General features: G+C 43.5%; 1 protein-coding gene across 1 annotated transcript in view; it reads right to left on the bottom strand.

Moving 5' to 3' along the window:
* CHCHD3 (coiled-coil-helix-coiled-coil-helix domain containing 3) overlaps positions 1 to 15,011 on the bottom strand; it is a 299,145-nt gene that overhangs the window by 177,802 nt on the left and 106,332 nt on the right. The window contains exon 4 of the mRNA XM_066634407.1: positions 11,574 to 11,718. Coding sequence (XP_066490504.1) covers positions 11,574 to 11,718 — 145 coding nt within the window. The remainder of the gene's footprint in view (positions 1 to 11,573; positions 11,719 to 15,011) is intronic.

Here is a 15,011-nt window from a genome sequence, read left to right as displayed (position 1 = left end):
TGAAACTCTTACATCATACTGAAATACCAAAAGCACTTGGTTAATTCTGCAATGTCTATCTTGTCTTCATTTTGCAAACCTGGTAGACAGCCTTTTGATTAATATGTGCATGATACCAAATTATTTGGTCACTGTTGTGTTTATGTGTTTCTAATTCCCTTTCTTGAGATGTTTTAAGTGGCTCTGCACTCTACATACTGATATAACAATACAGACACTGGAAAAGATTCTCATTGGCACTGTCAGTGGCTTCCAGAGGTGGAAAAAATGGCTTGCAGGAGTTGCAGTGAGAGGAATTTGAAAAGTGTTGAAAATAAATTAATATCCCAAAGTACATTAAGATTCCCTGTGTGTGTATTGAAGAAAACACTCTCTCACTTCAAAAATTATACATGGGCACGAACATTTGCTCGCATTTAGAATTCCCTTTTTCTTGATGTATTCTAAATGCTCTTGTAGAAATTATTATGAAAAGAAACCATTAAAGGCATGCTAATGACTATGAATTGTGACAGATGCTATAGAAACAGGCCTGTTGGCTCAGTCACAGCACCATTAACTATCTTTCATAAAGTACTCTGAACTTGCTCATTTATTACTACTGTGCCGCCCAAGGGGGAAGGAAAGCAGCAAGAGAGTTTCTCCAAGGCAAAATCATAAGCCACTTACTTATCCTAATGTCATGATCCCTACTGTTTATCTGCATGATAATTAGGGAAATGAGATGGAGTGAAATATTGTTTTTTAAAACGTGATCAGAATTAAGCAGCTTCATAAGACAGGGCAAGGTGGCAGAGCATCATGCTAGTGGACCAGTGGATTGCCAAGGCAGGAAACTTAATTGAATGCAACACCTTCCATGTTTGCACAGAGCAAATGGTTGCCAACCCTTGCTGTACATGGCTTGTGGGAAGGGGGAAGAACCCAAGAACGGGCAGAAGAGAGAGCAGATTTTCATCAAGCAAGTAATGAATCAACAGAAATATTTGAATACTGGAGTTGTGCAATATTCTCAATCTTGCCTGGGCAAAGTGGAAACTATTCCTAATAAGCATTTACATAACAAATTTTGCAGACTGCTACATGGTTTTTGACCACATTACAACTCTGAAGCAGTTGTTTTATTCCTGTTTTGCAACTAAGAAATGAAGACAGAGAATGGCCATCCTACACGTATGGCTGGAGAAGAATGAAGGTCCTCCAGTTGTTTACTCTATCCAGTGGAACACAATGGTGCTGAAATGTTTAATGGGTAAAGGAGGGTCCCACAGGCAGAAAGAGGGCTATGAAGCAAGCTCTAAATTATAACCCACGAGAGGCTATAGACAGCAGGAAAGAAGAGGAAAGTAGGAAAAACTACGTGAGAGGTTGATGTATTACATGCCTACATACAGGCGCAAGTTATTTTCCCAATGTTCCAGGGACCAGCTATGTATATAGCTGGCTCCTGGTCCACTGGAAAACAAAGTTACCAGTCTGTCCCAGCAAATACTTTGAGAAGCATTACTACAGCACACCCAGTAACATTAAGTCTACAGCTGAGGGAGCCGAAGAAAACAGCTAACACAAAACAAAATGTTCAGGTGTCAGTTAAGAAGGTAGGGAAGGAGGGAGAATAGGCATGCACCCAAGAGTTAAAGTAACACAAGTTTAGAAAGTAAACCTCACTAAACAGAAACAAGACTTAATTCCAAATAGACATGGTTAGGACCAGGCTGAATGCTCACTAAAGTTCATGTGCAATCATCCCCCTTTCCCTCCAAATGGACATCTCCTGGTGAAGATTTTAATGCTCACATGTGAGTGAGTAAACAGAGCATACTGCAATCCACTCTTAAAAATTTAATATTACAGAAATTTCAGAAAACTGCTGTGTTCACAGGTACATATATAGCTACACATAACTTTATGTTATATAAATGGCTACAAAAACAGGTTAATTTTTGTTCCTTTAATAAATAGCAAAAGTTTTGTGCAAGGACACCACTTGCCAAATGGGCACATTTGGATGGTATGCAGCTCCTGGCACAGCCCCAGGCCTATTCATCCAACACAGCTTGAAGTGCTGCCTTTCCTTCTACCCAATCTACCGCTACCAGCACTTTCTCCATCCTGTCTTTCTCCCATTTCCAGCCTATATTTGTTGCGTCTAGGAGTCTTTTTCCAGACATCAACTCCATACCTGAACCTGGTAATTTGACCTACTGGGCATGTTTCTTTAAACAGTCTCTGAACGGAGGCAGTTTGCAATTCCCACCAATTTCACTTGCACTGAATTGGTAAGGGCTTTATTTACAACTTGTATCAGATTTGTCTGCGTAGACAAGGCATATAAATATAAATATTTGTCCATCAGCTTCCATATCTTTCCCAGCTAAGAGAAGCCTTCCTATGCTTCTGTTAGCATTTAGAATTTTGAGGGCATTTATTTTCCCTGTTCCTGCAAGTATGACAACTGTATCACATCCAGTGTATGCAAGCATGCCTTAAGTGTATGCTTGCATGCCCCACAAATATGTGCATCAAATTGCAGCTATTTTCTTAAAGTTAGGAACACAAGGAACACTAGTGTACACTTTAGAGGCGTAGTCCTGGAAGAATGGTACCCTGACTCATGCATGAAATGCCAAGTGCATTGTTTGCTGAGCTATTCAGTACTGTTCCATAGGAAAAAGTCACACCTGCTTACTACTGAGCTTTGTATGGAAGGACAGGGCTGGCCCGTCCATGAAGCAAATTATACTGTTTGCACTGGGTAGCACATTAGCAAGGAATGAAAAGGGTGGAAAACAGACACCCAGGAGAGCCAGCCTCCTCACTGTCCCCTTACTCTGCAAGGATGGCTTTAGTCCAAGCAGGAAATGTGAAGCATTCTCACACTTTGGGTTCCAAGTTTCATTTAAAGAGCCCACACGGAAGAAGGAGTGAGATCACTGCATTCTGATTGTTCGAGACAGCGGCATAGCAAGAGGGGTGCAAAACACTAAGTTTTCATGGCACCTGACTGTGCCAAGTAACCTGCCCTTCCGCCTCACCACTGGAGCCAGTCAGGGCAGTGAAAAAAGTGAAGGCATCTCCTCCATGTTGTTTTTACAGCCCAAACTGGCTCAGACAAGGAGACAACAGCAGCGCTAGATGCTAAGAAGAGGATAAGGAGGGCTTACCTCTGTTCTTCGCCCTCCATCAACACCATAACCTTCTCCCCCTCCAATAACAGGTGGAGTGAATGCCAGGAGCCCAGGATTCTCTCTGAGGCTGTTAGAGGAAATGATGATAGCATTGGACACCGAGGGAGAAAGGCAAGTGAAGAGGACAGGGCTGTAGAAGGAATGCTGGGCTTCCAGTATTCCCTCTGCTGGGAATTATTAGAGAAGGTGATAATGGCAGCAGCGTTAGAAGTTGAGGTAAAAAGGTAAGCTCTTCTCTCCCTCCTCTCCATGTCTAACATCACCATGGCTGCCACCTCTGATAACTGGTGGAAGAAATGATGGCAACCCAGCATTCCTTCTACATCCATTATTATTAAAAGCAGCAAGACAGAGTAGAGCAGAAATAGCACTGAAGTAGATTCAACATTAGAAAATGCCTAAGAAGATAAAAAGGTCAGAGAAGGATAATATGGGAGGGAACAAACAGCACAAATGAAGACGAGAGGCCTCAAAGCGTAAACAGAGGATTGCTTATTGGACCAATGAGTCTTGAGTCAATTGACATTTTTTCCTCTAGGAAAACTGACTTGGCTCTTTCAAAAGATGCAAACACCAATAGAAGGAAAGGCTCCAAAGGAGCCACAAAAGACACCAAAACTACTGTGGCAGAAGACGTGAGCACTACTGGTTAATGAAAGGATGACAGAGTGAGTTTAGCAGCTGGGTTAATTGGTGTTATTTCAAGTGACTAACCATGGACACAATGAAAAGCTTTCATCTGCACCGCTTAGAGAAGAAGGTGGTACTGGATTTTTTTCTTTTTTAGTTCTTTTCTTCCAACCTTGGGGTGAAGTAAAGATTGAAAAATGGTTTAATCAGCCTGCCCAAGCAAGATCTCAGAATATGATTACACAACAGGAGTGTTACCCATCAAGTTCATGAAATGGAAGGTTCTATACTTAGGCAAAAATAACCAAAGACGCAGGTATAAAATGAGAGATACTTGGCTTGGCAGCACAACATGTGAGAGGGATTATGGAGTTGCAGTTAATCACAAGATGAACATGAGTCAGCAGTGTGATGCAGCTGCAAAGAAGGCGAATGCAATTTTAGCCTGCAGTAGTAGAACTGTAGCTTTCCAGTTGCAAGAAGTTGTGGTTCTGCTTTACTCTGCATTGGTGAGAACTCACCTGGAGTCCTGTGTCCAGTTCTGGGCACTTCACTTTGAGAAAGATGCAGCCAAACTGGAGCGGGTTCAGAGGAGAGCAAAAAGGGTGATGGGGGGGGGGGCTGGAGAACAAGCCCTACGAGGAAAGGTTGAGGGAACTTGGCATGTTCAGTCTGGAGGCTGAGAGGGACATGATAGCTCTCTTCAAATACCTGAAAGGCTGTCATATGGAAGAAGAGACAAATTTGTTCTCAACTGCCTCTGAAAGTAGAACTAGATCCAACAGATACAAAGAAGAGAAGAGATTCCAGTTGTATATCAGGAAAAAATTCCTGATGGTAATGGTGATTCAGCAGTAGAACACATTGCCAAGGGAGGTGGTGGAGCCTCCTCTGCTGGTGGAGCAGAGAATCGACAAGCACCTTTTGGAAATGCTCTAGGACAGTGTTTCTCAAACTATGTCTCAGGACTGACTAAGTGGGTCACGAGTCAATTTCAGGTGGATCCCCATTCATTTCAATGTTTTATTTTTAATATATTAGACTTGATGCTACCATAGTATGTGACTGCATTTGGGGAAATGTTACAGACCTGTACTTTTAACAAGTTACTATGTATATTCTTTTAACAATGACAGTAAACGGAACTTACTGCTGGGTAAGTATGGGTAGGATTGCAGCCTAGAATTGTTAAAAATTTTCCTGCTTGATGATGTCACTTCTGATCATGACATCACTTCTGGTGGGTCCTGATAGATTCTCATTCTAAAAAGTGGGTCCCGGTACTAAATGTGTGAGAACATTTAGGAAGATTTGTGTGAGATTTAGGAAGAAATGTGTGAGAACATCTAGGAAGATTTCATGCTACAGGTAGGGGGTTGGACTAGATGACCTATTAGGATCCACCTTTTCAAAAAGTTGTGGCTGGAGGCAGCAGCAGCTTCTCTGGAGGAGCCACTTTTTAAAAAAAGGGATAGAAGCAGGTGGCACTCAGAGCAGACGCCAACCTCTATCCCTTAAAAAAAAAGGCAAAAAAGAAAACGGGTGTTGCGGGGGGACAGTGTAGGGGACTGAATAGCGACACTTCCTCCAACATGCCACCTGGGGCATTTGCAAACCTTGCACTCCCTAGGTACGCCAGTGACTGGCACCAGCAAGATGGTGAAGGCCTTCTTACCGATGCTACTATCTTCTGCGCTATTGCAATGTGCTTACAGAACACAATTTCAGAGTTACAAAATAGGAAGGGCACATCACTGCAGTTGTCTTTCCAAAAAGGAAATCTACTTACTGAACTCCTTCATACTTTCAGGGCTCTTAAAAGAGAACACAGTGTTTCCAGAGATTAGTCAAGAATGAAACCAAGGTACCCCAAACCCTACAGTCAATATTATGGTAGTATAATACCAAGTTTTATAATAGCCAATTTTAGCATTTTCAGTCATCAGCACAGAAAACAGTTTTATCTAATAAAAAGGAATCCTCAAGACAGAAAACAAACATATAATTGGGTTGAATTCTGTTCTGGCTCAGTCTTAATTTTCAAGTATGAACAGTAATTTCTTGACACTGTCCCTACATTGCAAACAACCACTATTGAACTTTCCACTCTTACCGTTTTAGGGGTTTGCTGCTTGGATAGTCCTAGAATAACTAATCACATTCAGTTTTAGGCTATGTAGTTTCCCTTAAATTATTTCAGAATCATATAAAAGGACTCATTTTTCTATTAAAATGATGAATGAGCTAAATGAGGTATGTAATAAAATACCATAGTCTAGGAAACAAACTAGCATTCTCTTAAGGGAGAACACTTTTGTTCATTGGCAATTATGCCCTGCAGTATTTTCTAGCCAAATCATCCTTAAAACATAGTTAGTATGACTGACTGGTCAAAGAGAAAGGTCAGGTGTCCTCGTCTTCTGAGGGGAAAAAAAAGAGTACCACTTTTAACTAAAAGGTGAACAAGTTAAAACAACAAACAGGGTCACGAGCAAAAAATTCTACTTGCGACATGTAGTTTGAAACTATTTGTCAAGGATATGGAGCCAGACCTAGGGAGCAACATGGAATTTTTTGGGGGGCGGGGACGGGGGGGACGGGACGAGGACACTGGATTACTTATATAGGTGTGTATCACTTAATGACAGGGATGTGTTCTCCAACCCCTGTTGTTATGCAATTAGGTCGTTAAGCAAACATTCAACCCAATCTAGTGCCTTTGTTGTGTTGTGTAAACAGACACTCCTTGCCAGACACTAGCTGGCTGCACAGGCTACTGGAGATAGACTGCCTCTTCTTTGAATTAAGAATCTCTTTGTTGTGTAAACAGACACTCTGCTGCAGGTTATGGGAGACCTGACTGCCTCATTAAGAGCCTGTTGTGCTTTGACCACAGTCATATATGTGGTCCATCATTAAGCGGAAGGTTGTTAAGCAATGCATGCCTGTACTGAAGGCCGGGGGGGGGGCAGCGAAGTTTTTGGCAGGAGGGCCACATCATCTCTCTGACACTGTGTCAGGGGCCGGGGAAAAAAGAATTAATTTACATTTAAAATTTGAATAAATTTACATAGATTTACATAAATGAATATATATGAATGAATGAATGTCTTGCAATAGCTCAAGGCCTATAAAAGGCCTTGCACAAAGCAAGGCTGGCCTTTCCTTTGCTGCTGCTACTGCATCACAGACATGAAACAACAAGCAGTGGAGGGAGCCCTCATCCCACAGCTCACGCAAGAGGTCAAACAGTTGCCCTCACGCTGAGAGCAGTTGCGTCAGGCCAGTGTGGGCTCCAACAAATCTCCGGAGGGCCAGAGGCTCATTGGAGACTGGGGGCTCCCTGAGGGCCGCATTGAGAGGCCTCAAGGGCCGCAAGTGGCCCCAGGACCGGGGTTTGGGCACCCCTGCTGTAGGCAATTGAGAAACCATCCAGTGTAGTGAAAAAAATGAATAGGCAGTAATTAAAGTTTGGCTGTATTAATTACTGAATGGTGATGGGAGGCCCAAGAATGTCTGTAGTGAAAGATAATGCCCAAGTATCTAAACTGCCAGACTTGCTTAATCCTATTACTCATAGAAAACCATGCATACGCTTTCCATGCGTTGGCGAGAATCATGATTTTGGATTTAGCATAATTGATCTCAAGTTTATTAACTCAAAGATATTCAGCACTTTTGTCAAGCAATCTCAGAAGGCCCAAAGGAGAAACATATCGTCCACATAAAATAACAGCGGAAACTGGTAGTTGCCAAGCTTGGGGCAGTGACTGTTCACACTCTTTAAGGCTAAAGCTAAATTGTTCACAAACAGAAGTATCTCATTTCCATGCTTATAAACTTCAGGGGATGGGCTGATGTGGTTGCTCTCCGTGTCCTCCTATCAGCAGAGGAGGACGAGAAACTTGAAACTGTAACCTCATTTATTCTTACAGCGCTGAGCTCCAGAGATGTGGGTCCAAAATATAATTATGTCGAGTGTGTTGCAGATGAGTAGTCTGAGAATGCTTGTACATCTGTACTATCTGTTATTGCACAATTGCTAGATATGCTAGTATGTTTTTGTTTGTATATGTATCTTTGGCTAGGGTTTGCCAGTGTTGTTTTATGCCAATAAAGCTTCCATACATACACATTAACTAGAAAGAAGTAATAATAAAAGGTTGATCCATAACAGAACCGCAATTTTGATCAGGCTGACTCAGATGGACTGTTGTCCCCTCCAGAATTCTAATGAAATAACTGCTAGGACAGCACATACTACCTTGTAACAACAACCTCCTCCCTAAGAACCCCTGGAATTGGAAAAAATAAGTTGTTAGCAAAACAAAAGATGCAGGATATGTGCAGGGAAAGGGAGAAGAAGGATTCCCAGCCTTAAGCTGCCCTCCTCAATCCCATGACTAAAAAGAGACATGTTAATGAACCAGCAGATCTCCTAAACTAACCAACGCCTCCTCCATTTGGTTCAAACAGCCTAGTCACACAAAGGCTGGGAATAACAAAAAATGTCCCTCGGTGAGGTATAGAATAGAATATACTTCCATGAGTGAAAAATCTATTTAAAAAACTGGATCACCAGACCCTCATATTCTTCATCCTTCAACCAGTTCTTTATTTGCAACCTTCAATCCAATGACCACTATGCTAAACTGGACCCTGGGATTGTTAATCCTTGCTCCCCTTTCCTTTCCATCCTTTCTCCCCGAGCGCAATCAAAGTCACCATGCCACTGTGGACCGAACAGCCAATGTTTGTGGGCCCCTTGTCAATAAGCCCTCTCTCTCTCTTAGAAAGAAGCTCTGTCTCGCTTGCCTTGCTTCCCTCTCTGGTTAAAGCTACTGCCCAGTTGATCGAGCTTGCTTCATACTCCACTTTCCACCACTGAACCCTGCTTTACTTAGGAGATTCACCTGGTCTTAGCACCCTTGCCCTGAGGCTTCAGCAACATAATGCACTCAACCCAAAGGCAGCATCTGCCAAAGCATACACTTCTACCTTATAACGCTTTATGAATCTGTGTGCCAAGCTTCACGTTGTTGCCCGGCACACAGCATCTGGGAAGATGACATCCAGTATGTTGATGAAGTGGCAGTACAAGAGAGCCAGAAGCAAGAGAGAAAGGGCCCACAAGGGTGATGATGCCCTGAGGAGTTGCCACCCCCTGGGCCCTGTAGGCTTCTGCTATCACCTCCCACAGCCACCTGGATATGGTAGAGGGTGACACCCTGGAGGACAGGCTGGATTGCTTATACAGCATAAATATGGCCTCTGTCTTATGAAAGGCTGCAGCATGTGTCAGGCACAGACTGAGCACCCAGACATTCAGTATGTGCCATTCTCTCTCCCTGGGATAGACGAGGTTGGGGCAAAATGAGGGCGGTATTATCTCCTAGGACCTATGAAAGGTTGAGCTGACGTTGTTTTTCGAGCCTCCACGCCATCCTCCTTCCAACGTATTGGTGAGCAGAGGATTTGAACAAAATTAGTGTACTTGCCAGATCAGCTGCTGCTATGGTTTCCTTGGTGGACCACTGCCTGCATCTGTTCTTGCCAGTCACTGCCTAACGCTCCAAGTTGAGCTCCCAAAGGGCTGTTACTAATTAACAAACGAAGGCTGAGCTCCAAATTTGCTTGAAGTAGAAGACTCACAGAGCAAAAAGCAGACCCTTTTGCCTGACTGCAAAGCAAGGTCAGTCTGGGGATCCTAGGGAGGCCCTCCCCCAGGAAAACTCACAATATCTGATCCTACCTGTTCAGGAACAAGGGGCTTCCTAGATGCCAAGACTGAGCCACACTGAAAGCACTGGAAAAACTATATTTCTTTGCCTCTCCAATAGGAAATCAGACCTAATGTCATTGGCAATTCAGTAAACCTACTCTCCAACATGAAGGATTTAACGACAACTCGTTTTAGTCCAAGCAGTGAAGCAAAGATGTTAACAATTAATTCCAAGTCATTATTAGATGGAAATAACTGCTCTTGTGCATTTTGGTTATCTATAGATTTTTTTTTTTAATCCCATGCTCTCCATAGCTCACATTGTCACTCATAATGGCTCCAGTGATAAAATGTCAATAAGATATTTATGGCAATGACACAACATTTAAAACTGCTTAAACATTGTTCACATGAAGTTTTGAGGCGCATGGAAAAAAATTACAAGGAGCTGTGAATGTAAAGTTGTTATGTAATTAAATCTCTAAAATGATTTGTGGGATGAAGTACAAAGGCTGCCAAGTCTCTAATGCAAAAAAATCTAGTTTTAAATTCCTCCCCAGCATGCAGACTCCAAATTGAAGCTACCCTGATTTCACTATACCACCTCTTCCTATTTAAAATCATTGTTTACAAGTAGCCTTTTAAAGGATGAAAATTGGCTTTCTGAGTTTATTGGAAGGTTATCACCTTGTGTCCACAAAATAACTTGAATGCCAATAGCAACTTTCAGAAATAGGGCCTGGAGGAATGTTTATAATATTATTTCTTCCAGGTGAATTATATTCTCACAATTTATTAAAATACACACACACACAGAGAGTAAAAGAGAAAAAGTCTGAAGAAAACATCACTTAAAAAAAAAAAAAATTGGCTATAAGTCATATAAACATGGCTTCTCAACAAGACAACAAAGAGGGCAGCCTTGTAGCAAACAGTCATTTTTTTGGTTCAGAGAGGATCAGACCCTTTTGGAATAAGCAGCTCCTAGAGTGGACAACAGTCAATCAGGTGCTAAACTGACAAGCACACACAGTGTTTTCCCCCCTCATTTCTAAAGTGCTTTTTAAGATACAAAGTGCTTTACAGTCTTCTTGTTTACTGTTGCTTCCTCACTGTAACAAGTCCTCTCTACTGAGGACTTATATTTTCCAGACATGAAATTGCAGAGAAGCCAAACACCATGCTCAAGGTCAAAAACTACAGCAGTTGCAGAGATGAGGCAGCAGCAGAACAGAAGCTTCAAATGCCAAATTCTTGACTAAGTACTTTTATCTTCAATAGCTTAGTGTTGTCTTGAGAACATCGAATCTGATATAATGTCCAAAAAACGGCTCTCTAGTCACTGCCACCATTCACACACACACACACACACACACACACACACACACACACACACACACACACACACACACACGAAGCCCAATCCTAATCTTCCCACCCCTGCTGGTGCATGGATGCACTATATCCGGGGGGAGGGGGGGAACTGGGAAGAATCAGAGGTGAAAGGGAATTTAAATCCATGTACACATCTGTAAGTGTCCCACTCCACGATGGGTCTCCTCAGACCTGCACAAATACAAGGAGAGAAAGCAGGCAGAAAGGTAGCGAGAAAGGGGGATAGGATCCAGCATGTGCCATTGCCACTGGATCCACCCCCTCCCACAGCCTCCCCATCCCTGTTTCTGCCCTCTCCCCATCCCTCCTGCTGACTTACCTGCTCGGTCAGAGGCAGGAGAGCTGATCCAGCCTTCCTGCTGACATCCTGGCTCCATGCTACTGTGTGCTGAGCTGCCAGAAAGTACTTTATGGTACTTTTCAGCAATTAGCACTGACGGAATGCTTGTTCAACCAGCGCTAAAACCCAATAGGACTGGGCTGTCGCTCACAGTTTACTGCAAGACTAAGTAAACGAGAAGGGTCAGTATTTGGATAGGCTTTCAGAAATTCTTCCTAGCCTACTTACCCTCTCACAGGTTTCCAACAACATCTGCTCATTCCTTAGCCATCTTGAACTTAGCCACCCTTGAACTTACCAAGAACTGTGTTTTCAGGCGTTCCTCTTCCGTTGCAGCTCTCTCTCTAAAAATGGCTCTGGCCAAATGTTCGTTTGAGGCAGCACGCTCTCGCTCAATTACTTTGCTTATTTCATCCCGTACTTGCATTTGATCTTTTTTTAATCTATGAGAAAGGGAAAAGAGACATAAAACTGAACAGTATATTTAAAACATAACTACACTTGACTAACCCAAAGCAATCAGATAAGTCTCCTGCACCAGATCCACTGAAACAAATGGAAGATTTACAGATCTCTATCAGTCACAAATTTGTGTGGAATGGAGCACTAGAAAGTGGGGAAGATGCTCTCCTGGGTGCGTGCGCAATACCAGGCATAAAGCACTCAGCAGCTCTTGGACAGAGACGTAACAATGGCAGTCTTTATGACGGGAACCCATGTGTATGCTGCCTTAACTTTGGGTCAGTGGTCTGTTGCTTTGATGACAATAAAGAAGCAGATGAAGAAAAGAAGCTGGAACAAAGACAAAGGTATAAAGGGAAAAAGGACAGAGAAGGAAAAAGTGCCTGGGCTTTCTCTCTCTCTCTCCTTTTCAACCCCATTTGCTGGGTCCTTGGCTGCCAGCATCATCTCTGCCTTTTGACAATCAATCTGCCACTCCAAATATGTTATCTCTTCCTCCTCCTTTGGACAGCATCAGTCTGGATGACTAGACACCCTTTATTGCCTCATCCTTCCGTATTACGATGGCATCCCAAAAACAAAATTGATAAACACAGAGCAGTTGGGTCATGGAATGGGCCCAAAGGCCAGGCAAGTTCATCTTGCATTCCAGGAGCCTTGAAAACCTGAAACTCTGAACTTGTCCTCAGATACTTCATAACTCCTAACCTGCTTCAGTCATATTCTTTGGTTCATACATACACAAAACATCCTAACATTTCTATTCATCTAACTAAAAATCAGAAATCCAAAAACAATCCATTCCAGGAACCCCCATAGATAAGGAAACTAGCGAATAATGAAACTCGTGGATTTCGGGAACACCAAGCCTTCCAGACCTGACTGGAGCTGTGGTTCGGTTGGGCCCAGAGACCCTTCTGAGGGCTGGAGAGGTTGACCCTCAGAAGGTCTTCTGAGGCTTCAGCAGGCCGAAAACCATGCTTTTTGGCCCTCAGATGCTTTTTGGCCCTCAGAAGGGTCCCAATTAGACCACCAGTCCGGTTGGGTTCAGAGGGCTACAGGTCGCCCACCCCATAGGTTCAGAAACCCACAGGTATTTAAATCTGAACGTACAAACATGGAAGGCTACCTGTATAGACCAAGGCAGAAAAATGAGTCAGATGTAAGGAGGAGGAAAAAAGGAAAACTGGGTTAAGCAGACCTACACTGAGACACTAAGAGTTGGTAGTTACATGCAGCAGTTAACTAGCAGAATGCTCAAGACTATGTGACAGAATATTTGGAGGATTCCTGACACTCAGCAAGCCAAGAGTCAATCAGAGGAAAGAATAGGCAACTGCACAAGGTAGAAGGGCTCTACTGCTACGACTTCTATGATTGTCTATGATTATCTACAACTGCCTTTACTGTTCAAATTCTGCCTGGATTTGGAAAAACCCAGGTTCCTGCCCTAGTGATGTCAGCTCCTGATAGTCTTTGAGGCTTTACGGCAATATGCTGCATTTGCATTAATATTAGTATTCTTCTGACCTTCTGTGGAAAGCAACAAACTTGTTCAAGCTACTGTATATTGTCTGATCCAGGGAATTCAACAATGAGAGCAGACAACCTCAAAAGCTGTCCAAACTAATGAAATAATTAATGGACTTTGCAGTTCTAACACTACACATTTTATACAGGGACTAAAATATGTATTGAATAATGTAGCTAATAAACTACACCTGCTTTATGTGTGTTCTCATGCTGAGCACAAAGTCAACATCTGAAAGTTTGCCACTGGTTACAGAATATCAAATACAGCTCTTCAAACAGGCTTCAGAATTCGCAGCAGAGACGAAGAGTTTTCACCGCTTTTGTGCATTACCAAGGGAGCCTCAGAGAACAAATCATCATGTCTAGGGTCACTCTGTGAAAGGTACCCCCACCACATCCCCCCATTTATATTCCTCCCCAAGGAAATACTTGAAGGCTAGGGATGGAGAAAGGCAGACAATAACAAATCTGAATTGCTTTTGTGCTCCAGATATAGCTCTCTAGAACGTGAACCAAATGGGAGTTTTTATCAAGTTTATTAAGCAGCATCTTCAATTACTCAAGTAGAACGCTAGATTATGCAGACATGGACTAAATTCCATTAAGAGATTTCCCAAGATCTTCCAAATTATTCCAACCAAATTAAATCACAGTCAATGATGCAGAAAAAAGAATGGCCACCTCAATGTGTACAAATTTGAAGTTTGCAAAGGGTTATTGTCTTGAAAAGATAAAACAGTACTTTCTAACCACTTCTTCAGTGCTAATTTTGGTATGGTAACTAATCTGCTATTAGTCTTCTGGGGAATGCCTCCCCGACCTAATTTCAATAACACCCAGTAATTCTGACACAAAGTTTGACACTCACAGGATAACTCTAAATTGTTTCAGTCAATGCATACACAGGAAGCTACATTAGAATTGTATGCTATGCTATGCATTCTATGCTTTGGATCATTAGAAAATGTATTGAGAACAAAACAGTGTGATGTCCATTCCTGCAGCCGCCTCCCCCCCAGGGGTTCCCTTCCTCCTACCCGCTGCTCGGGAAGAAGTAGAGGCGGCAGTCCAAGTTCTGTGTATGCGATTTAATTTAGTCAGCGCTTTGACATTCATGAGTCCGCTTTCCCCTCTACTTAACAAGACTTTCTTCTCATAGCCAACCCCTGTATTCTCACCAGTCTCTTACAAACTCGACGTAAGGGAGTGTCAAGGCTAGATACCTCCAAACGCCCACTTCCCTTGCTCGGGTCTTTCCCCGGGTTCCTCCGGGATGGTAGGGTGTTCCCTTTCCAAGCCCTCTTCCTCGTCCTACGAAGGGACTGGCTCCAAGGTGTCCCTCAGGTCGTGTTTCCCCGGGCTCTCTTTCTCCCTCTTCCTTGTCTCGCATCCCTCTGAGGCAAAGGGGAGTGGCCTCATTCCTTTCACGGGCCCCCTTCCCTTCCTCCCATCTCTCTCCTCTTCTTATACTTCCTCCCCAACGCCTGCCTACACCCTCTTCCGGGCCTCTCCTTTCCACCCCTCCCATTCTCAAGCCGGCGGGGAATCCCCGCCCCTCCACAGCGCGCCCCTCCGCCGGCCTGCTGGGCGCTGCTGTCACTGGCCACCCCCAACTCCTGCTGTCACCCACGTGGGCGGGAGGGACGTCCTGCCTCCCCAGCGGTGACGATGTTCCTGCATGGGGTCGCATCGCGGTGGAGGCAGCGAGCCCCGTTGGTGCCGTAGGCCACCCAGCTGCAGG

Source organism: Tiliqua scincoides, chromosome 7 (genome assembly GCF_035046505.1).
Source record: "Tiliqua scincoides isolate rTilSci1 chromosome 7, rTilSci1.hap2, whole genome shotgun sequence".
Taxonomy (NCBI): domain Eukaryota; kingdom Metazoa; phylum Chordata; class Lepidosauria; order Squamata; family Scincidae; genus Tiliqua; species Tiliqua scincoides.
Note: the sequence above shows the minus strand (reverse complement) of the source record. Positions and strands in the feature narration are given on the sequence as shown.